Source organism: Corythoichthys intestinalis, chromosome 13 (genome assembly GCF_030265065.1).
Source record: "Corythoichthys intestinalis isolate RoL2023-P3 chromosome 13, ASM3026506v1, whole genome shotgun sequence".
Classification (NCBI taxonomy): Eukaryota; Metazoa; Chordata; class Actinopteri; order Syngnathiformes; family Syngnathidae; genus Corythoichthys; species Corythoichthys intestinalis.
This window is the reverse complement of record NC_080407.1, coordinates 37,472,677-37,497,347: the sequence shown is the minus strand read 5'-3', so window position 1 is coordinate 37,497,347 and position 24,671 is coordinate 37,472,677. Positions and strand designations below refer to the sequence as shown.

The window sequence follows — 24,671 nt, the reverse complement described above, 5'->3', positions numbered from 1 at the left end:
TAAGGTAAAGAGCAATTATAAATATACATGCGAAAAAAGACATTTAATCAAATATTGAACCATTTTCAGTCAATCAATGTCTTTCTCTTCGATGTACATTGTTGAAAACAGCCAACACTGCATCTCAGATGTGACTAGAAAAAAAAAAATTCACTGCTTTCACTCAAAAAACTTCTAGAGCTTATTAAAAAAAAAAAAAAAAACATACAGTATTTCTTACCGAAAAATGTAATTACGCTTGATAACACACATCACTTGAAAGCTACGTGTTTTTCCCACATGTTTCAATTGAATTTCCATTTGTGTCAAGCTATTTTTAAGTTACAGTTAAGTTTTAAGTTAGTCTAAACTGTAAGTACTGATAGGATTTTGAGTTTTTGCAGTGTTCAAAATTAATATATGATACCTTCTGAATTGGAGCACATTAGGGACCAGTGCTACTTGGTGTTTTATTCAGCAATGACAACTGAGCGAAAACTGACAGTTAGCTTTATTATGTTTTAATTTTACACCCTCATCACTCTACAGCGCTGTGTTTTTACAGATTAAATAAAGCCTGTATGTAAGACACGTTAGCCACGCATCGACAGTGGTCATAATCAATAGAAACCTCCAAAGGGCTAACGTTACGTGAGCGAGTGACAGTAACGTTATATTTATTAGCACTGAGAAGTCTACTGCTTAAAGATGGCGGCTGTTTACTAACGCTACCCAGACGCGGCCGAGTCTGTCATTTCACATCTAGTCCTAAATGCATGCGATATCTATGAGACGCATCGGACACTACCTGCTACCACACTAGCATCATGCGGGCTAGTTTTTTAGCAAGGTCGCCGTAGTTTGTAGCCGCTGTCGGCTGCAGTAAGGTTTTTTTGTTTTTTATTGCTTCTTCCTCTACGCACGTCAGCGCAATGTCCTGCATTAAAAGTAGTCCGGCCAAAACGTGATGCTTAGAGCTGTCAAAATTAAACAATTCCTCGAGGTGAATAAAATTACTCGGATCAGTTTTTAAAGAGTTGCTCGAGTATTCGTTTCAGCTCTATTTCAAAGTCTTCGAAGTGGAAAATCACACATAACTAGCCCGGATCATTTCACATGACAACTGCATTGTCAATTGTCTTTGCTGATCAGCAACCCGCCCGGCGACGAACAAGTTAGAGCTTGTCGTTCCCCTGCTGAGGGCAGAGGGCTCGTTTGCGGGGAAGCAGCTGGACAATGACCGCCGGACAAACCGGCAGATGTCGAAGGAATGTGTAGCTGCCAAATGGTTAACAGGAATATGGCAAAATAATGCTTTACTACACGGCGAAGTCGTAAACAGCGAGAGACTCATAGGAGGGCGGCTGCAGTTGTTATGCAGCTAACATGACAATATGTGTATGAGGAGAGCTTTTTACATGCCCATCCATGATCAAACGTAAGTAGTCCTTTATTTAAAGAAGGTTTGTAGTGTTTACTTTGTAATCGCTGAATTCGCGGCTATTTTTAAAACAAAGTTACAATTTCTGATTGGTTGGAAAATTTGACAGAACAACGGGCACATGAAAAGGGCAAGAAGCCGAGTATAGCGCTCTCCCAACGGGGGGATGTGCGACAAGCCGCCGGTCGTCGGCCGAGGGGACAAGGAGCATGTCAGCCACAAAATGTAAGCCACCTACTTATTAAAATGATCCCAGTATTTGACATGATACAAAACACGATGTTCACTCACTTCCTCGTAAGTCCCATGGTCCCATGGTAGTAGGGCTTGTTTTGGCCAATATCCACCGGTGAATGGGAACCTTTTGAAATCCCAAAAAGGCGCACACGCCTCTTCCTTGTACAGCAAGATTTTTCTGCAGCTGTTTGGCTGGCGTGATGCGAAAAATACACGTATTAATCCGCAAAATCAGCTGAATCCTTAGTCCTTCTCATACAACAGTACGGCTGTATGGTGAAGAGGACTCCTTCCTCCGTACACGTCACAGCGCCCTCTTTCTCAACTCGAGACTGTTGCCGGAAGTCACTCATTTTCATGGCGCGGGATTAAAAAAACTAAATAAATATAGCGATCGCTTTCACACACAACCAAGCGGTCCATTTCATTCAGGAGCATAAAATACAGCATTTATTATGAAACAAACATGCTTTTTCGTGTCACAGGCACTTTAATATTAATAGTAGTTGTGGTATATTAACGTAAAACATTAATATAAAACGTGAACATACTCACATTCCTCCATCATAACTTTGACTGAAAGAGATATGTAGAAAATGAGCAAATCCCTAAAAATGTTGAGATTGAGCTTTAAAGTCATTGAAGTGCCTGCAATATATATATTTAAAAATTTTATTTAGAAGTGTTTTTACTTTATGAAAAATAATGATTTTTGTTCTAATGTTTAGCAACTTGAGCTGTGCCCTGTGGGCTTAGTCTGTACATTCTATTTATTTCAGTTTATTTAAAATATTTCAGTTATTTATTTTTTATTTTAGTTTTTTTTTTTATTTTTTTTTAAATATTATATTCATGTTGATGTTCCAGCTTGCAAATATGTTGTGAAAAATAATAAAATCCTGTTGTATGGAATTTTTTTTAACCCATACATCTCTAAATAACACAATTTAGAGCTATAATTTCAATACTGTGAAACCGCGGAATTTTTGCGTAAGGTTATCATACCGTCAGAATCTCATAGCAGCACGTGCGTAATTGCGAGCCATTTTCATTTGTGTTGCAAGGTATTTGGGTTCTTTTGCGTGACTATTTTCATTCGTGCGTTGGCAATTTCCATGCGTGTTTTTTTCTTTTGTGAAGCTTTTGGAATTGGCATTTGTGTTGTGGCAATTTGCATTTGTCCTTTTTGTTTTTTTGACTTTTTTGACTTTGTAGATTACCTGACACACGTTTGCGAATGAAGAAATAGGACTTGGCCCATGTGTTTGTGGTCTTGGTCTTACAGATGTCAGCCAAGCTCATCTTCCTGCGCACCAGGAGTCTGCATGCATCAAGGAGGAGGGGGAAGAGTCGCTATGCATCAAGGTGGTGGAGGAGGAAGAGTTGCCATGCATTAAGGAGGAGGAGGAAGAGTTCATACACCTTCAAGGTGTGTTTTAAGCAAAAAAACAAGTAGATTTAATCATTAAAGCTTTGAAAGGTCAGAAATGTTCTTAATTCAAGAATAGATGATGTTCAAAACAATATTTGAAAGTAAGTTTTTCTTCATTTAGGTGAAAAATGACCAACTTTTAGATTTATGGGCTTAATAAGAACAAATAGTAATATTTACCTAAAGTAAGTGGAACAATCTGACGCATTAATCTTTTAACTAGTCTTTGTCGCTCAAAACCAGATGGAGACAATTATTTGACTATATTTAAGAAAATTATCTGATTAAGACGGTATAAATTTGCAGTGTATACAGGACAGGATAAAAAAACACAGAAAAAATCTCACTGTTTAACCGCTTGTTCTTCTGTTTGCACATACTCCGACAGCCATTCCATTAAAAAAAAAAAACAACAACAAAACAACGCATTTCTTTTTTACATTGGCTACATAAATATAGTATCGCTGCCAGCTTCTTTTATTCTCTTGAATGGACAAGCACTGACGATGCACAATTCTAGAGTAATATAGAAAATACAGAGTGTTTGTTTGTTGAGGAAAGAGAAGAAAAACACTGGCTAGCCAGTGACACCCCTGTGGTAAATAAATCAATGAGAAATGGTTAACTAGGATTTCATGCATTCATTCAAATTTTCATATTATAGAACATTCCGATTGGGAGAATTTATCGTAATTTATCGTGATCGAGGTAAATGTGCTCAATTTACCGTGATACTGTTAGCAGATTTTCACCCAGTCGATAAAACACTGTTATAAGAACAAAGAATGAGTATGTGAGTATGGGAAAGGAAATTGTGACTGGTTAGATATATGGTTATGTAAATAAATATGCACAGATTGTTAGAATTTTGCCCATGAACAATCAACGAAGTGATGAGAACAAACATACAATCTTTTAGGTGGATCCTTTAGGGTTAAAGCATTGAGCCACATCCTTAACCTATTGTATGCTGCTGGTTTCAATTTAAAGTGCATGTGACACGAAAAAGCATGTTTATTTCATAATTCACGCGGTATTTTATGCTCCTGAATGATATGGACCGCTTGGATGTGTGTGGAAGCGATTGCTATATTTATTTAGTTTTTTGAATCCCGCGCCATGAAAATGAGTGACTTCCGGCTTCGGTCTTGCATTGAGGAGGAGGGCGCTGTGACGTGTATGGGTGAAGGCGTCCTCTTCGCTGTACAGCCGTACTGTTGTGTATGAGGACTAAGGATTCAGCTGATTTTGCGGATTAAGACGTTTATTTTTTGCATCACGCCAGCCAAACGGCTGCAGAAAAATCTTGCTGTATGAGGGAGAGGCGTGTGCGCCTATTTGGAGTTTCAAAAGGTTCCCATTCACCGTGGATATTGACCAAAACAAGCCCTACTACCGTGGGACCATTGGACTTAAGAGGAAGTGAGTAAACATTGTGTTTTGTATTATGTCAAATACTGGGATCATTTTAATATGTAGGTGGCTTGCATTTTGTGGCTGACATAAATGCGGGGTGGCTATTTTTTGGCACAACACCGGCAGCTTGTCGCACATCCATCTGCCGGGAGAGCACTATATTCGGCTTATTGTGCTCATGTGCCCGGTGTTCTGTCAAATTTTCCGACCGATCAGAAATTGCAACTTTGAGTTGAAAATAGCCACGAATACAGCGATTACAAAGTAAACACTACAAACTTTCTTTAAATTAAGGACTACTTACGTTTGATCATTGATAGGCATGTAAAAAGCTCTCCTCGTGCACATTAGCTGCACGTTAGCTGCACAACAACTGCAGCCGCCCTCCTCCGGGGAACGAGCTGTAATTTGCTCTCCGGCGAAGACAATCATCAACCCAGTCATGTCAAAACATCCGAGCTAGTTTGAAACATCACTCGGTTCGGGTTAGCTTGTCGGCTAGCTGTCAGGCCTCTTGGTTTGTTTACATTCTCCGAAGCCGGGGAAGGGAAATGACATATGTCCGATTTAGGTGTCATAAAATATCGTTCGGGAGGTGCGACAGTAAAGGTGAAGTAGACAGTTTTGACCATTATGGAGTAATTTTGCCATGTCGTCCTGAATAAGTGCATTTTTATTACTTCATATTCCATTTAGCACAAGACTGTTATTTGTCATGACCATGCCATTTATTTAGCAATTGGGGAAAATACTTGGATAAGAATATCCTGTAAAAATATTGAAGTAAAGAGACTGAAACAATGACATTTTGCAGCTCTCTTCGTCGCGTTTTCCTTGTTGTGAATAGTTCCCCCTCGACGGGCTGACTGGTCCTTCTCAAGCCATTTATTTAGCTATTGGGGAAAAATACTTGGATAAAAAGAATATCCTGTAAAAATATTGGAGTAGAGAGACTGAAACAATGACATTTTGCGGGTCTCTTCGTTGCGTTTTCCTCATTCTGAATAATCCCTCCTCAATGGGCTGAATAGTAAAACCGATGAGCCCAGTCTCCCACTGACGTCATCCACCTGTTGGGGACGCTAGAGCCCTATTATGGTAGGCGTGGCTAACGGCAGATTAACCCTTTAACACCTAAGCCTATTTTGGCCGAATTTGCATGCATTTGATGTTGCCTTTATATTTCAAAGAAAAAATTGTTCACAATGGCCAAGCTGGGTCCCTTTTTTCAGGACACCTTGAACTTCATGTCCAAACTGACCAATTATAATCCACATTTTGGACCCAAAAAGACAAAAAAATTCCAAAATATTTTTTCAAAATTTGTAACGTTGGTGTCCCATTGACAACCAAACATGCTCGACCAACCGTTTTGAAGCTTGATAATATTTATTCAACTTGTTAGGATAAACATTCAATAGAAACAAATAAGATTGAATAGTTTTTTGTTTGACTATTCAACACAAACAGCGGGTATGGTCATAGGCGTTTTTGGCCTTTACACATACTATGGTCAATACAGGTTATATACAGTGCAAAATAGTGAGAAATATATATACAGTGCCTTGCAAAAGTATTCGGCCCCCTTGAACCTTGCAACCTTTGACCACATTTCAGGCTTCAAACATAAAGTTATAAAATTTTAATTTTTTGTCAAGAATCAACAACAAGTGGGACACAATCGTGAAGTGGAACAAAATTTATTGGATGATTGAAACTTTTTTAACAAATAAAAAACTGAAAAGTGGGGCGTGCAATATTATTCGGCCCCCTTGCGTTAATACTTTGTAGCGCCACCTTTTGCTCCAATTACAGCTGCAAGTCGCTTGGGGTATGTTTCTATCAGGTTTGCACATCGAGAGACTGACATTCTTACCCATTCTTCCTTGCAAAACAGCTCGAGCTCAGTGAGGTTGGATGGAGAGTGTTTGTGAACAGCAGTCTTCAGCTCTTTCCACAGATTCTCGATTGGATTCAGGTCTGGACTTTGACTTGGCCATTCTAACACCTGGATACGTTTATTTTTGAACCATTCCATTGTAGATTTGGCTTTATGTTTTGGATCATTGTCCTGTTGGAAGATAAATCTCCGTCCCAGTCTCAGGTCTTGTGCGGATATCAACAGGTTTTCTTCCAGAATGTTCCTATATTTGGCTGCATCCATCTTCCCGTCAATTTTAACCATCTTCCCTGTCCCTCCTGAATAAAAGCAGGCCCAAACCATGATGCTGCCACCACCATGTTTGACAGTGGGGATGGTGTGTTCAGGGTGATGAGCTGTGTTGCTTTTACGCCAAACATATCGTTTTGCATTGTGGCCAAAAAGTTCAATTTTGGTTTCATCTGACCAGAGCACCTTCTTCCACATGTTTGGTGTGTCTCCCAGGTGGCTTGTGGCAAAGTTTAAACGAGACTTTTTATGGATATCTTTGAGAAATGGCTTTCTTCTTGCCACTCTTCCATAAAGGCCAGATTTGTGCAGTGTACGACTGATTGTTGTCCTATGGACAGACTCTCCCACCTCAGCTGTAGATCTCTGCAGTTCATCCAGAGTGATCATGGGCCTCTTGGCTGCATCTCTGATCAGTTTTCTCCTTGTTTGAGAAGAAGGACGGCCGGGTCTTGGTAGATTTGCAGTGGTCTGATGCTCCTTCCATTTCAATATGATGGCTTGCACAGTGCTCCTTGAGATGTTTAAAGCTTGGGAAATTTTTTGTATCCAAATCCGGCTTTAAACTTCTCCACAACAGTATCTCGGACCTGCCTGGTGTGTTCCTTGGTTTTCATAATGCTCTCTGCACTTTAAACAGAACCCTGAGACTATCACAGAGCAGGTGCATTCATACAGAGACTTGATTACACACAGGTGGATTCTATTTATCATCATCGGTCATTTAGGACAACATTGGATCATTCAGAGATCCTCACTGAACTTCTGGAGTGAGTTTGCTGCACTGAAAGTAAAGGGGCCGAATAATATTGCACGCCCCACTTTTCAGTTTTTTATTTGTTAAAAAAGTTTAAATTATCCAATAAATGTTGTTCCACTTCACGATTGTGTCCCACTTGTTGTTGATTCTTGACAAAAAAATTAAATTTCATATCTTTATGTTTGAAGCCTGAAATGTGGCGAAAGGTTGCAAGATTCAAGGGGGCCCAATACTTTTGCAAGGCACTGTACATGATACATGCAGCGTTTTAATGCATATTTATGAGTGCAATAAAACTATAAAACTCAAATGACATTTTCTCCCGTTTTTCTTGGTCGATTGACTTCAAATAAAAACTGGTGTGGACATCAACTTCCGCACTTTCAAATGAGACCAACCAGCGGCGCGTGGGTGACGTAATTACAGCGTGACGAAGCTTCAAAGACGACATGCTTAAACGCGTCGCTGCCGACACGTTCGGTGTTAAAGGGTTAAAAGACTAATTTCTCGTCATCTGCGCTTTGCTAAATTGTTGTATATAGTGGAATCGTATCAAAATATGATTCTAATTCACATAATGCTATTTAAAACTTTTTTTCTCCTTGTCCTATGCTCTTTAAGGCGTATGGCAGGGTAGAGCCTTACTGGCGCTTTGTAGCTGGTCGCTGATCAAAACATATATATACAGCATATATAAACAGGCAGGGCTGTTCCTGACCAATTTGGTACCCTTGGCAACATATTTGTTGCCCCCCCTCCCCCATTTTCACCACATATATTTAAACACTCTCACTGAAAAAGCACATGATCTCTTTGTAATTTATTATATAAAAAAGAAAAATGCTCTAATAACTTGAAAAACGCCAATCAAAAACACTTCAAAAACAAATTACAATTGTTATTACAATATGTTTAACACCCACCCGCAAAACCTATAGACCCTACTCACCTACGTCACAAAATGGGCGTGTCGCTGTTTCCGGCCGCCATATTGTACCTCTTTTTCAGACCTATTCTCATTGTTTTCTATTAGTCGAGCAAGTTATAGAGCAATTCATGGAAGCCCCGGTGTTATCTGACGCTGTAAACTCATTGGATCCGTTGCATAAAAGGCGTTACGTGGAAAAGCTTCAGTTTATCCATTCGCCAGATCCGTATTTGATGCCTAAATCGATGTTTTTCGACCCGCTGGCTTCGCCTGACATCTGATACCCACACAAAATCAGCCTATTCTCACGAAAGTTTGAAAAACTTTAAGAGCTTGGAGGCTTATAAATGCTACGTTGCTGGTTAGGTGAAACACGTCCTCGTACACGAAAATTCGGCAGGAATCTTGTGCTCGGAAGGTGAGTTACGAAATTTTCAATTGAAAATCTTTTGTTCTTGCTAACATCCACTGTCAAGTCTAATGTATTTCATGTCATTTGTCAATGGAGCTAGGGCTTTTAATGTTTATATGGTTTAGCGATAGCACTAACTACATACATACGTGTATGTTGTCGGCGATTAGCCTAGCAATGATCTTAATTGTGGTTGTCAGCCCGAAACCCTCTAAATATATATTAAATGCATCTTACCAGATATAAAATGACTACTACATAATCTGTGGTAGTCGTTTGGAGCCCAGTTGTCTCGTCGAATTGCAGCAGTCAATCGCGGCCTCCTCTTCGTGTCTCTCGGAATACGGTAAAAATTCAAGTCTCTCCGTCTATCTTCTCTGTTTTTGCAACCGACCGCCACACACGACTTCACCATTTTGAGTATTAATGTTGACGAGCAGTAAAACGTGCAATAATAGGAAGAATTTACGAAGCGCTAATGCATTTCTATGGCGAGTATGCGGACATCATGGCGCGGGGGCGTGGCTGTGACGTCACGTGAGTAGGGTCTATATAGACAAACAGAACACTTTAAAATGCAACTTTTTTTTTCAGCTTGACCTATAACCTGACTCACCTTGTCTTCACTGATGCAAAAGCATCTATTACACTTGACTATCATATTACAGTTGTTTTGGAAGGTGCACTTCTTTCTCCACTGGCAGTTTGTGTGTGGGAAGGTATAGACCCTACTCACCTACGTCACAAAATGGGCGTGTCGCTGTTTCCGGCCGCCATATTGTACCTCTTTTTCAGACCTATTCTCATTGTTTTCAATTAGTCGAGCAAGTTATAGAGCAATTCATGGAAGCCCCGGTGTTATCTGACGCTGTAAACTCATTGGATCCGTTGCATAAAAGGCGTTACGTGGAAAAGCTTCAGTTTATCCATTCGCCAGATCCGTATTTGATGCCTAAATCGATGTTTTTCGACCCGCTGGCTTCGCCTGACATCTGATACCCACACAAAATCAGCCTATTCTCACGAAAGTTTGAAAAACTTTAAGAGCTTGGAGGCTTATAAATGCTACGTTGCTGGTTAGGTGAAACACGTCCTCGTACACGAAAATTCGGCAGGAATCTTGTGCTCGGAAGGTGAGTTACGAAATTTTCAATTCAAAATCTTTTGTTCTTGCTAACATCCACTGTCATGTCTAATGTATTTCATGTCATTTGTCAATGGAGCTAGGGCTTTTAATGTTTATATGGTTTAGCGATAGCACTAACTACATACATACGTGTATGTTGTCGGCGATTAGCCTAGCAATGATCTTAATTGTGGTTGTCAGCCCAAAACCCTCTAAATATATATTAAATGCATCTTACCAGATATAAAATGACTACTACATAATCTGTGGTAGTCGTTTGGAGCCCAGTTGTCTCGTCGAATTGCAGCAGTCAATCGCGGCCTCCTCTTCGTGTCTCTCGGAATACGGTAAAAATTCAAGTCTCTCCGTCTATCTTCTCTGTTTTTGCAACCGACCGCCACACACGACTTCACCATTTTGAGTATTAATGTTGACGAGCAGTAAAACGTGCAATAATAGGAAGAATTTACGAAGCGCTAATGCATTTCTATGGCGAGTATGCGGACATCATGGCGCGGGGGCGTGGCTGTGACGTCACGTGAGTAGGGTCTATTGGACTTGGTGGGCTTGGACTTGGTGCTGATGTGAATAAGTTGGCTGTAAAAGATGACCCAGGATGTACAGAGGTGGAAGGGAAATATTTCAAAAGAGCATCTACAAAGAGAAGTGGAATGTTACATTATATCAGACAAATAGCTGTTGATTTTGAAACCAGCATGACATAACCATAATAGCGCCTAAATTCTTGCAGTCTACTGTACCTGTCTACTGGATACGGCAACTATCTTTGATGGGCGTAGTTAAAAGAAAATAAATTATTGAAGCACTGCAACAACACAGGACTATCCAATAATAATGCATTAAATAATATGTGATAGCAAAAAAAATTGAATATTTTTATACATGAACATGATCACCATTTTTATGAATTAATAACACATTTAATAAGAAATGTTTGTTTAAAGTGCCTGTGACCCGAAAAAGCATGTTTATTTCATAATACATGTGGTATTTTATGCTCCTGAATGAAATGGACAGCTTGGATGTGTGTGGAAGCGATCGCTATATTTATTTAGTTTTTTTAATCCCGCACCATGAGTGACTTCCGGCAACAGTCTCGAGTTGAGAAAGACGGCTCTGTGACGTGTACGGAGGAAGGAGCCCTCTTCACTATAGACCCTACCCACCTACGTCACAAAACCACGTGCTCGCTGTATGGTTCCGCCCCCTTGTCCATCATTTTGTCTCTGTATTAGCATTGGTTTCAATTGATCGAGGAATTTAAAATGCATTTCATGGAAGACCCGGTGCTTTCGGATGCCGTAAACTCACTGGATGTGTTGCATAAAAGGCGTTATGTGGAAAAGCTTCGTTCTATACAGTCGCCAGATCCATATTTGATGCCCAAATCGATGTTTTTCGACCCACTGTCTTCGCCCTGTCTGCCTGACATCTGCTACGCTGATATTTACAACTATCTTGTCCACACAAAATCAGCCTATTCTCACGAAAGTTTGAAAAACTTGAAGAGCTTGGAGGCTTATAAATACTTCGTTGCTGGTTGGGTGAAACAGGTTCACGAAAATTCGGCAGGAATCTATCTTGTGCTTGGAAGGGTGAGTTACGAAATTTTCAATTCAAAATCTTTAGTTCTTGCTAACATCCACTTTCAAGTCTAATGTATTTCATGTCATCTGTCAATGGAGCTGGGGCTTTTAATGTTTATATGGTTTAGCGATAGCACTCTCACTACATACATACGTGTATGTTGTCGGCGATTAGCCTAGCAATGATCTTAATTGTGGTTGTCAGCCCAAAACCCTCTAAATATATATTAAATGCATCTTACCAGATATAAAATGACTACTACATAATCTGTGGTAATCGTTTGGAGCCCAGTTTTCTCGTCGAATTGCAGCAGCCCATCTCGCTCTCTTCTCTCCGGGTCTCTCGGAATCCGGTAGAACTTCAAGTCTCCCCGTCTTCTCCGTCTATCTTCTCTGTTATTGCAACCGACCGCCACACACGCCTTCACCATTTTGATTATTAATGTTAACGAGCAGAAAAACACGCCGTAAATAGGAGGAATGTACGTAGCCGTAACAGGTCAACACGATGTGTTGACGGACAAGTGGGCGGCACCAGTCAGGAGAGCGGAGTTGTGACGTCACGTGGGTAGGGTCTATACAGCCGTACTGTTGTATGAGAAGGACTAAGGATTCAGCTGATTTTGCGGATTAATACTTTTATTTTTCGCATTACGCCAGCCAAACAGCTACAGAAAAATCTTGCTGTACGAGGGAGAGGCGTTTGTGCCTTTTTTGGGTTTCAAAAGGTTCTCATTCACCGGTGGATATTGGCCAAAACAAGCCCTACTACTGTGGGACCATGGGAATTGCGAGGAAGTGAGTGAACAGCGTGTTTGTATTATGTCAAATACTGGGATCAGACCCCGCAGAGACTCAAAAATAATCCATCTTTGCGAGACAGACAAAGATGAGGGAAAAGTTTACACGGTTGATGCGACGACAACGGTGTCATCTCTGTGACACCACCGTCATCTCTCAGTAGTAATGTGTAAATAAATTGTTGCTTTGCTATCAAAAGCTCTATTTGTCTGGGTCTTTATGATATGTTGTAAAAGGCAAACATTATTCAGATGTTAGGGATGTAACTAATGCAAAAAGTAGCTGTGTTAAAGTCAAAGTTATGTTTAAAATGTATATGTTTACAAAAAGCTCATTTTCTGTTTTTTCATCAGAAATTGGAAAATTGCTCAAGCTAAGCTATTTTCTAATGCTGATTTCTAAAGAATGGAAAAAGATATGAACTTTTTTTTCTGCTGAAAGAAAAGAGTAATCTTTCTTTTGGTGGGTTCCATGTTTATATAGCAATAGAACAGAATTGTCTGTGGGCCTTCCAAAATCAGTCAAAATTCAGTAAAACGGCCGGGAGCGAAGGGCCTTGCTCTGGTGAAAATGGCTGGGAGTGAATGAATTAATGAGGCCATCACAAGTGGACTAAGTTTCTTCACACTATTCGATGGGAAACTGTTAATCTGTAAAAAATTCCAGCCAAAAAACAATAATGTCTCTTACGTATTTTTGGCAGACAGTTTTCGGCGCCAAATTTTCGGTCGCATCTCTATGCGAAACAATGTCTCTTGCTTCTAAAAAAGGAAACAACGGGTATTTTTTCACTTTTATTTTTTGATGAATAGCTTTTAAAAACCCCACGATGCACTGAATCCGCGCAAGGTGAACCGCGAAGTCGCTAGGGATCACTGTACTCGTCTTCTCCAAGTTTTGCACAAAAAACAGACTGGCCAATGACGCAGTGATGGTCCATGAAATATTTCAATGGGTTTTTTTCTGTCTTGCAGGTTTCCGAAAATATCTTGTTGCTGAGCGGCAGGAGCCAGAATCTCCTGGCGTTAAAGAGGATGTTGAGCACCCCAAAATCAAAGACGAGGAGCCAGAGCCCTGTCAACAGGAGAGAGAAGAGCAATATCCGATCAAGGAGGAGGAGGAGCTGCCATACGTTAAAGAGGAGGAAGGTATCAACACATCGACTGATGAGCCCTTGAAGAGTGAAGATTATCGGAGTGAGGCCAGCAGGGGGGCGGAGCCTCCAAGCGGCAGCAGCAGCTCAACAGGAGGATTGCAAGCAGATTTTTTCATCGCTGCATTAAACAGAAATGGCGCCACATCACACTCACCTTACAACGATGATGGTCATAAGAAATCTTACCCTGATGATAAACTCTGCAAATGCTCTCAGTGTGGAAAAACCTTTACTAAAAACTATACTTTACAAATGCATATGAGGAGCCATACTGGCGAAAAACCTTTTGTCTGCTCAGTTTGTGGAAAAGGTTACGCTAAGAAGCAATCCTTAAAACAACACATAAGAACCCATACTGGTGAAAAACCTTTTTCCTGCTCAGTTTGTGGTCGTGGATTTATTTGCAAGAGCTTCTTAACAATACACGAAAGAACCCATACTGGCGAAAAACCTTTTTCCTGCTCAGCTTGTGGTCGAGGATTCAGTCGCAAGAGCGCCCTAAAACAACACGAAAGTACCCATACTGGCGAAAAACCTTTCTCCTGCTCAGTTTGTAGTCAAAGATTCAATTGGAAGGGCAGCTTAAACAAACACACAAGGACCCACACTGATGGAAATCCTTTTCTCTGCTCAGTTTGTGGTCGAGGATTCAGTTGCAAGAGCTCCTTAAAAATACACGACAGAACCCATACTGGCGAAAAACCTTTTTCCTGCTCAGTTTGTGGAAAAAGATTCATTGACAAGCAAATCTTAAAAAGACATGAAAAAACCCACACAAGAGAAAAACCTTTTTCCTGCTCAGTTTGTGGTCGAGCATTCAGTTGCAAGAGCTCCTTAAAAATACACAAAAGAAACCATACTGGCGAAAAACCTTTCTCCTGCTCAGTTTGTGGCAAAAGATTTACTAACAAGCACACTTCAAAAAGACATGGAAGAACCCACACAAGAGAAAAACCTTTTTCCTGCTCAGTTTGTGGTCGAGGATTCAGTTGCAGAAGCTCATTAAAAATACACGAAAGAAAGCATACTGGCGAAAAACCTTTTTCCTGCTCAGTTTGTGGTCAAGGATTCACTCAGAAGGATTTAATTAAGAGACACGTGTGTGTAGGTGTGACTGATTTGCCTCTCATCCATGGTAGCGTCATCAGATTTTGCACACCGGATGATTGTACTCTATAGAGCAGTTTTGTTTTTGGCAGCCCTTTTAATTTTTGTCTTTGTCTTTTGGACAAAAAAACTTATTTGCCTTTGTCATATTTTAGTTATTTCAATATGTGTTCGTCTTCGTCTAGTTGTAGTCAATAAAATGTTATAGAATTTCATCTTGTTTTAGTCGAGAGCTACTCAAAATGTTTTCGTCTGTGAAATTCAAAAGTTTTGGTACAAAAATGAAGGTTTTCAACAATTTCGAATCAACAAAGACAGACAAGCACATATTGTAGCGTCTCGAAGGAAAATGACAACTTTGTGATGATAATACACACTCGGCAGGAAAAGTAGTTCATTATTTTCAATTAAACCCACTTAGAAGCTACAAATTGTATGGAAAAAAATTGTCGGAGTATTTAAGAGGATGCTTGCTAATGCAAACCTAAATGCGATGCTAATGCAACGAGTTACATTTAGTGTGTGAAATATTGTTTAGCACAGACCTTAAAAGGCTAAAGCAACATTACATATTCTGTCTTGCAAAGATACGAAAACAAATCTTACCATGTGTTTCCAAGCGTAATGGAGCACAGCCCAGCTTGAAACTCATTCTCAACTCCAGTGAGGAGAGTGAGGGAAAGGTGCAGCACTTCTCGCATGAGTGACACGACCCAAACACTGCTACGATGCAAGCTGATGTACTCCACATACAATATGAAAATGTCACGCTGACAGAAATGATGTGGCATTTTTGTCTCGTCGTCGTCTCGTTATTTTGCAGTCTCCCTAGCCATGTTTTTAGCACATCGTTATTTTAGCCTCTTCTGAAGACGGTACACAAGAAAGCCCGCCCGTCTCATCAGACCACAGGACATGGTTCCAGTAGTGCATGTGCTTTGTTGACATGTCATCAGCAAACTGTTTGTGGGCTTTCTTGTGTACCGTCTGTAGAAAAGGCAGCCATGCACACCAATTTGATGTAGAGTGCGGTGTATGGTCTGAGCACTAACAGGCTGACCCCCCCACCTCTTCAATCTCTGCAGCAATGCTGACAGCACTCCTGTAACGAATCACATGACATTTTGGAGGAAAAATGAGAAGCAGTAATCAATTTTTTTACATAGGGGTGTAATGGCTATATTGAGTTATTTTGAGGGGAAATTAAATGAACTCTTATATAAGCTGCACACAGAATACTTTTCATTGTGTCAAAGTGTCATTTTGTCAGTTTTGTCCCATGACTTACTTAAATATCTGCAGAAATGCGAGGCGTGTACTCACTTTTGTGATACACTGTAAGACAATCGACAACCACGCCACCGTGTGACAGGATCCTGGGTAGTTTTGTGTGATTTTTTGCTTGGAATCCCGAGAATAAGACTGAAACATCACTCGGTTCGGTTTAGCGTGTCGGCTAGCTGTCACGCCTCCTGGTTTGTTCACACTCTCTGAAGCCGGGGCAGGGAAATGACAAAAAAACTCTGGTGGCATAAAATACAGTTTGGGGGCACATTGGACTTCTGGTATAGCGGACAAGTGAGCGGTAGCATAAAACAGCAGCTCCCAGGTGGTCTAATCCCCCCTTAAAAAGAAACGCCACAAAGGTTGATTTAAGTGTTTTAAAAACAGTTCTAAGGGGGGAATAATGAAGAAGAGAAGATGAGGATGTTTTATCCTCATGTGAGGGCGACGAACACGCTGCAGATGCTACCGAGCTAACCCAGACGGCAAGGCTATGAAGATTCGCATAGCTGCCGAAATCAAAGAGATTCGCGCCATTGTCAAAAAATAGATCAACGAAGCCACTGGAAAAATTACGAAAGATCTCGCCGACTTCAGAGAAGAGATCAACGAGAAATTTTGTACTCTTAACACTGACCTGAAAGACGCGAGTAACAGGGTTGAGGACGCCGAACGGAGAGTTTTGGAAATGGAGGCCCTCAGCGTGTAGTTGAGAGAAGCAGTCACCCACACTCGGGAGCAGCAAGAGCGGTTTCAGGACCGGGTCAACGATTTGGAAGCACGTATGAGGAGGAATAATATCCAAATTCATGGCATGATGGAAGGTTCGGAAGGTGATGACATCATGGAATTCATTGAGTGTTTCATTAAGACCGAACTTGATCTCCCGGACATGCCATTGGGGCTACAGCGATGCCACCGTTCACTTGGCCCAAAACCACCACAGGAGGCCAACCCGAGATCGGTTGTACTTCGCTTTCTGGAGTTCAGGATGAAAGAGCTTGTGCTCCGTTCCGCATGGAACAAAAAAGATATCCGCTACAAAGGAAGGCGCATCTTCTTTAAACAGGACTTCACTGCCGATATACTGGCGAAGAGAAAGGCCTTCACGCCAGTCAGAAAAGCCCTGAAGGAAAAGAACATACGCTTTCAGACTCTTCATCCGGCGCGGCTTCCCGTTCACCTCGACACTGGTCGTGTGACCTATGGAGATCCTCGGGAGGCCGTCGCTGATCTGAAAAAAAGAGTGATCGACGCGGGACCATCGACCTCCTCTACAAAAAGGATGACACAATCTGCGTGGGAGAAAGTAGGTGCACCGCGCCACGATGGAGTTTCGAGGCCGGGGACCATTAGAGAGAGGCTGAAGGAATTTCGGTGCACCGATGTAATCAAATCCACACCTTCTGAGGCACCAGCATGTGTTGAACCGAGAATGGCTAAACAAGTTTTTTCTTCTGTTGTTTGAGTAATTTTTGATATTTCCCCACCCGGGATGTTCCGCTCATTTTTTTCCCCTTTTACGCGTGCCGCTACAGTCGGACTGGCTCTGACAAGTGAGTACGGACCGCGGGGGCCCCCCTTGAAAGAGAGGGACTCCCCCCGCAACTTAACGGTGTATCAATACACACCCAACGTTTGGAAGTCGCCTTTGATTTGGTATGTCTGTTTCACTTTTTGTTATTTTCGAATGTTAATTTTGTCGTGTGTTCTGAGTTTGTTGTTGATTTTGAGGAGCAGGGAACCTATAAGCGTTATTGTATATGTGAAAATATGTATGGCAAACGTTTGAAACTTGTCTCTATTAATATCAATGGTTTACATAGTCCAGTAAAAAGGTGGAAAACACTATCTAAACTGAAAAAAGATAAAGCGGAAATAGCTTTTATACAAGAGAAACACCTGACAGACGAGGAACATTTAAGGCTGAACAAAATGGGTTTTAAACATGTTTTTTACTCCTCACATAGCTCAGGACGAAGGAGAGGTGTTTCGACCCTGATATCTGGGGCTTTAAATTATGAACATATATCAGAGTATAAAGATAGATAAGGCAGATATGTAATGATAATTGGGAAAATTGCGGGTAACCTGATAACATTATTCAATGTGTACATCCCTCCCCGCAGTGATTTGACTTTTTACAAATATACTCTGAAGGTAATAATGAGAAAAAGTCCAGGTACATTAATATGTGGTGGAGATTTTAACATTGTGTTAAACACTTCACTTGACACTTCAAACGGCAAAGGTGACCACAAAATGATTAGAAGGAAGATGGCACTCCTCATGGAAGAGATAGGTGTAGTAGACGTATGGAGAGAGAATAACCCACGAAAAATGGAATATACCCACTTCTCCCACCCTCATAATGTATACTCCCGATTGGACAATATTTTTATGTTTAAAAAAGATTTAACACTAGTGAAAAGTTGTGAAATTGGAACCTCCATAATTTCAGACCATAACCCAGTTTCTGTTATTGTCCGTCTTAAAAGTGAGAAAAGATTTACGCTCTGGAGAAAGAATAATAACATCTTGAATTGCTCAAATAGCAAAGATAAATTAATTGAATCAATTAAAGAATTCCTTGAATTTAATGATAATGATGAGGCAGATGAGCTCTCCCCTGGTACCTTATGGGATGCACTTAAAGCAGTTATAAGAGGCATAATTATAGCACTATCTACTTACCAGAAGAAAAATAAAAACTACAAATTAGCAGCCTTAGAGGAAAATTTGTTAAAACTCCAACAAGAGCATTTTGGATCATTGAAAACTGTAACAAAGATTGAAATACAAAAATTGAAAAAAAAAAAAAGATGATATTAGCACTGCGAATGTACAAAAGAAAATGATATTTGCAAAACAGCAACATTACGAAGCTGGTGGAAGGTCTTTGAAATTGCTTTCTTATAACTTACGGAAACAACAAGCAGAGAGGACGATATACAAAATTAGAAATCCTTTAAATAACCAAATAGAGTTTAAACAAAACAAAATCAAACTATGCTTTCAAAATTACGACAGAGATCTATACTCTCAACAAAATATAGATAACCATGAACAAATAGATTCCTTTTTGGCACAGTTAGATCTACCAACTTTGACAAATGAACAGAATGTTAAACTCCTTGCAGCAATCACAAAAGAAGAGATTCAATGAGCTATTAAGAAGTTAAAAAATGGAAAAATGGCAGGAGCTGATGGATTTGGCCCAGAATGGTACAAAATAATGGAGATCCACCCGATACCAACTTTGATTAAAACATTTAACTGGGTGATGAAAAAAAAAAAGGAAATTCCAAATTCATGGAGGGAAGCAATAATATCAGTACTGCCAAAAGAAAGGAAAGATGTATTAAATTGTAGTAGTTATCGCCCAATAAGTGTTCTTAATACAGATTATAAAATACTTACATCCATTCTTTCGAAACGATTAGAAACACTTTTACCGTCATTGATACACAAAGACCAAACTGGGTTTATAAAACAGACAAACACAGGATAGTATTAGGAGAGTTTTAAACATAGTAGAACATGTCTCATCACAAACAACAAATGCTGATTATTGGGGTGGATGCAGAGAAGGCGTTTAACTCTGTTAGGTGGACTTTTTTATACAAGGTATTAGACAAATTTAAATTTCACAAATCTGTAATTGATATAATCTCAGGAATATATAATAAACCATCTGCTAGAACAGGGGTCGGCAACCTATGACACGCGTGTCAGCACTGGCACGCGAAGGGTTAACCAGTGACGCGAGCGCATGGCAAAATATATATATATATTTTTTTTACCTGAAATTATGACATTTTTAGTTGCACGCCCTGTTATTTAGGGCTTTGCAGGAGCGTCCCTCCCGACCCCTCTGCCTATAGCGTTATTTGCGAACAATTATGGATTTTGAGCACACTTCCAGCTCTTCAATTTTTCGATTCCTGCGCTCGTCGTTTTTTTTTTTTTTTCCCCTCTGCGCGCTCAATTCTGCGCGCTCAATTCAGCACCCGCTACTAACGTGTCATGAAGCCAACCAGTCAGAGAGCTGGCGGAAGTACACAGTGTCACCAATCTGCACTTTTTGGTGCTGTTACTCCAAGCCCCAGCGTGGAGGCCGGCGGGCCAGTAAGCGAGTAGACAGCCGGCGAATCGCCAGCGTCCGCGCCGGGAGCCCCGTCGCTTTAACTTTGAATTGAGATCCCGATGTCACACACTCGCCCCGGCGCGGAGGCCGGTCGCTTAAGATACGGGACTGTACACCCCTGTCCCGGCGCATCGCAACACTCTGGTTGGACCCCGACTGCCAGCTGTCAGGTCAGGGCAGCGGGTGAAGCGATGCTTGCACTGTAGTATGGAGTGGACCAGCGATTAACGTGGCTTGTTGCCGTCGATTCGTCCGGTGCTTACTTCGGAGAGGTGGCAATGTGTATAAAAACACTGTGACGCGTTGGATGGCGTTTTACTGGAGACTTTTATTAAACAAAACAAAAACCAGCGGGGGACACAGCCTCTTCTCTCCTTTTCACGGCGCTCTCCGCTCTCTCTCAACACCTTTCTTTGCTCCCTCTCTTTTTCTCGCACAGACGCCCAATTTTTCTTCTACACTTAACTAGTAAGCCGATCATATTGTAGAGGACAGCGGCCCCTTGGGGATACCGGTAACAACTGGTTGCCTGGTTACTTCCGGTAGCTCTTTTGTGCATTATGCCTCGAGAGTGTTGTGTGTCGCACAACAAGTGTCAAACGCCACTACGAGACAAAACATGAAAATTCATAAAAAACGGGGCCAAGGAACACATTAAAGTGGGCATCTTTTATATTTGTAATATAAAATATAAAATTGTGCATATAATTCACTGTTTAAGTTGCTAGTGAACAAGACAAAATGTAAGAGTCGGCTGTTCTGACTTTGAAGGCTCTCTGTACTGTGAGAGACCTGCACTGAGAACCACACCTGTTCCCCTTTGCCTGCTGGTGTGTGTGTGTGTGTGTGTGTGTGTGTGTGTGTGTGTGTGTGTGATATGTTTGCATAAAATGGTACAGCTGTACAGCTGTTATTACTGTTGCACTTATTTTCAAGTTTTGATATTTTCTACAATATGCATTAGTTTTTAGTTAATTGATGAAGACGAATGGTAGTTATACAAATTAAATGTATGTCCATGTTTTTTTTATTTGGAGTAAAATTACAGCTCTGCCGGATATAAAAATTCGGATGCGCGTCATTAATCTTGGGGTGGCACACTGATTGACAAGAAAATTTGAAAGTGGCACTCCACACCAAAAAGGTTGCTGACCCCTGTGCTAGAATAAAAATTAATGCGGATCTCACGGAGTCAATCGTATTACACAGAGGAAACAGACAAGGATGTAATCTTTTGGCACTTCTCTTTGCGTTATTTATTGAACCGTTAGGTCAATGGATGAGGCAAAGAAAAGATATCAAAGGAATTATGATGGCTGGTGAAGAACAAAAACTTGCTTTATACGCTGATGATTTACTATTAACATTAACCCAACCTACACAAACATTACCAATAACAATAAAAAAGCACTAGAACAATCGAATCAATAAGAACGAATGTCCTCCCTCAACTGCTGTATTTATTTCAATGTTTAACGTTTTTAATACCACCAAAACAATTTATGGAGTGGGACAAAATGATATCAAGGTTTATATGGATGGGCAAAAAGACTAAAATAAAATACTCCACATTACAACTGAAGAAGGATAAGGGTGGTATAAACCTTCCTTGTGTACGTGAATATGTTTTTTGCTGCCCATTTGAGACCACTTGTTTGTGTGTGCTCCCCGGTTTACACATCAGGTTGGAAAGATCTTGATGAGAAAACAAGACAAAATATCCCATTGAAAGCGCTATTATTTGACGCAAAATTACAGCAGGCAAATAACTTTAAGCTAAACTTTCCAGTACTATGTTTGTAGCATTAAACGAAATTATTCAAATATGCAATTTGGAAAGGGAAACAAAAATTTACAGACAGTGCGCCTATGACTCAGAATTCACCCCCAATAAATATGATAATCCTTTTGAAATCCAAAATTTTAATGTTAACAGATTATAAATTATTTACCCACGAGGGGACACTTCAATCATTTGAAGTTTTAAAACAAAAACATGGTTTGGGTTCTGATGACTTTTTCAGGTATTTACAGGTCAGGCACTACATAAATCAAAACATAAAAAAAAATGTTGCTGAAGGTTTTTTACAAACATTAATAACTCTAACGAAATCACCTCACCCAACAAGAATACTTTCTAAATTATACAACAGTGTACTGGTGAGTAAAGGGGGGAGCACACACTAGTATGTGAAGGAGAAATGGGAAAAAGAAGGGAGGATTATTATTACACAAGAAGAATGGACTGATACATGTAAAACACAATGGATTGGATTACGACTAGGTCAAACAGCCGGCGTAAATTTTGTTTGAAGAACACAATGGGGTTTTTTGTTACACCGGTCCAGAAAAACTATCAAGGGACGCGAGATGCATGTTGGAGATGCAGCAGCAGTAGAGCAAACCATTTCCATATATTCTGGGAATGCACTGTTATACAAAAATTCTGGTTGGACATTCATTATCATCTACAAACATTTTTAATTTTGACATCCCCATGTCCTTTGTTACCATGTACTGATGTAAAATAAATGTGCAACAAATTAGCTGTAATAAAAAGAAACTCATCCACATTCTATTGGCTGCAAGCCAAAAAGCATTGACAAGTAAGTGGCTTAAACCTGAACGAACAACAACAGAGGACTGGATTGACGTAGTTCGAGAGATTTTCATTATGGAGAGGATCTCCTACGCACTAAAATTACACCTGGACATGTTTTACTTGATGTGGACAAAATGGACAGAATATGTTAAGCCTGTACGAAATGATTTTGGTTAATATATGCTTATACATAACAATTTCTTTCATGTAAAAAATATGGCGAATTAATAGGTTCCCTGCTCCTCGGTTGTTGTTTTTACTTTATTATTTATTTACTATTATCATTATTATTATTATTATTTTTTAAACCTTATTTTGTTTGTTAAAAAAAAAAAAAGGAAAAGCAGAAGAAAACTAAAAAAAAAAAATTTTTTTTCCGTCTGGTATGTTGAAAGAACAAATGGCTTTTCAATAAACAATAAATGTGAAAAAAAAAAAAAATACAGTTTGGGAGGTGCAAAAAGTGGACAGTTTTGACCATTATTATATTATTAAGTCATTTTGCCATGTTGTACTGAATAAATGCATTTATAATATTTCATATTCCATTTGGCACAAGACTGTAATTTGTCATGACCATACCATTTATTTAGCAATTGGGGAAAAATACTTGGATAAAAAGAATATCCTATAAAAATTTTGGAGTAGAGAGACTGAAACTGACATTTGCGTCTCTCTTTGTTGCATTTTCCTCGTTCTGAATAATTGCCCCTGAATGGACTGAATTCTAAATCAGATGAAACTATGACCCTGCCGACGTCACCCTCCTGTTGGGGACGCTAGGGCCCTATAGACCCTACTCACCTACGTCACAAAATGGGTGTGTCGCTGTTTCCGGCCGCCATACTGTACCTCTTTTTCAGACCTATTCTCATTGTTTTCAATTAGTCGAGCAAGTTATAGAGCAATTCATGGAAGCCCCGGTGTTATCTGACGCTGTAAACTCATTGGATCCGTTGCATAAAAGGCGTTACGTGGAAAAGCTTCAGTTTATCCATTCGCCAGATCCGTATTTGATGCCTAAATCGATGTTTTTCGACCCGCTGGCTTCGCCTGACATCTGATATCCTGATATTTACAACTATCTTGTCCACACAAAATCAGCCTATTCTCACGAAAGTTTGAAAAACTTTAAGAGCTTGGAGGCTTATAAATGCTACGTTGCTGGTTGGGTGAAACACGTCCTCGTACACGAAAATTCGGCAGGAATCTTGTGCTCGGAAGGTGAGTTACGAAATTTTCAATTCAAAATCTTTTGTTCTTGGTAACATCCACTGTCAAGTCTAATGTATTTCATGTCATTTGTCAATGGATCTAGGGCTTTTAATGTTTATATGGTTTAGCGATAGCAGTCACTACATACATACGTGTATGTTGTCGGCGATTAGCCTAGCAATGATCTTAATTGTGGTTGTCAGCCCAAAACCCTCTAAATATATACTAAATGCATCTTACCAGATATAAAATGACTACTACATAATCTGTGGTAGTCGTTTGGAGCCCAGTTTTCTCGTCGAATTGCAGCAGTCAATCGCGGCCTCATCTTCGGGTCTCTCGGAATACGGTAAAAATTCAAGTCTCCGTCTATCTTCTCTGTTTTTGCAACCGACCGCCACACACGACTTCACCATTTTGAGTATTAATGTTGACGAGCAGTAAAACGTGCAATAATAGGCGGAATTTACGAAGCGCTAATGCATTTCTATGACGAGTATCCGGACATCATGGCGCGGGGGCGTGGCTGTGACGTCACATGAGTAGGGTCTATAGACCCCACTCACATGACATCTTAACCACGCCTCCGCGCCATATTGTCCGTCAGCTCGTCGTGTTTACGCATTACTGCGACGTAAATTCCTCCTATTATGGCGTGTTTTTCTGCTCGTTAACATTAATAATCAAAATGGTGAAGGCGTGTGTGGCGGTTGGTTGCAGTAACAGAGAAGATAGACGGAGAGACTTGAAGTTCTACCGTATTCCGAGAGACCCGGAGAGGAGAGCGATGGACTGCTGCAATTCGACGAGAAAACTGGGCACCAAACAATCACCACAGATTATGTAGTAGT

General features: G+C 40.3%; 1 protein-coding gene across 3 annotated transcripts in view; it reads left to right on the top strand.

Moving 5' to 3' along the window:
• Nucleotides 1-23,947, top strand: part of LOC130929098 (zinc finger protein OZF-like) — a 39,215-nt gene extending 15,268 nt beyond the window's left edge. For 2 of the 3 annotated variants that reach the window (XM_057856037.1, XM_057856036.1), the window contains 2 exons: nt 2,943-3,086; nt 13,284-23,947. In XM_057856037.1, the coding sequence (XP_057712020.1) occupies nt 2,943-3,086; nt 13,284-14,644 (1,505 nt within the window). In that variant the 3' untranslated portion in view covers nt 14,645-23,947. The remainder of the gene's footprint in view (nt 1-2,942; nt 3,087-13,283) is intronic. The other variant, XM_057856038.1, reaches the window with a different exon arrangement.
• The last annotated feature ends 724 nt before the right edge of the window (nt 23,948-24,671 follow it).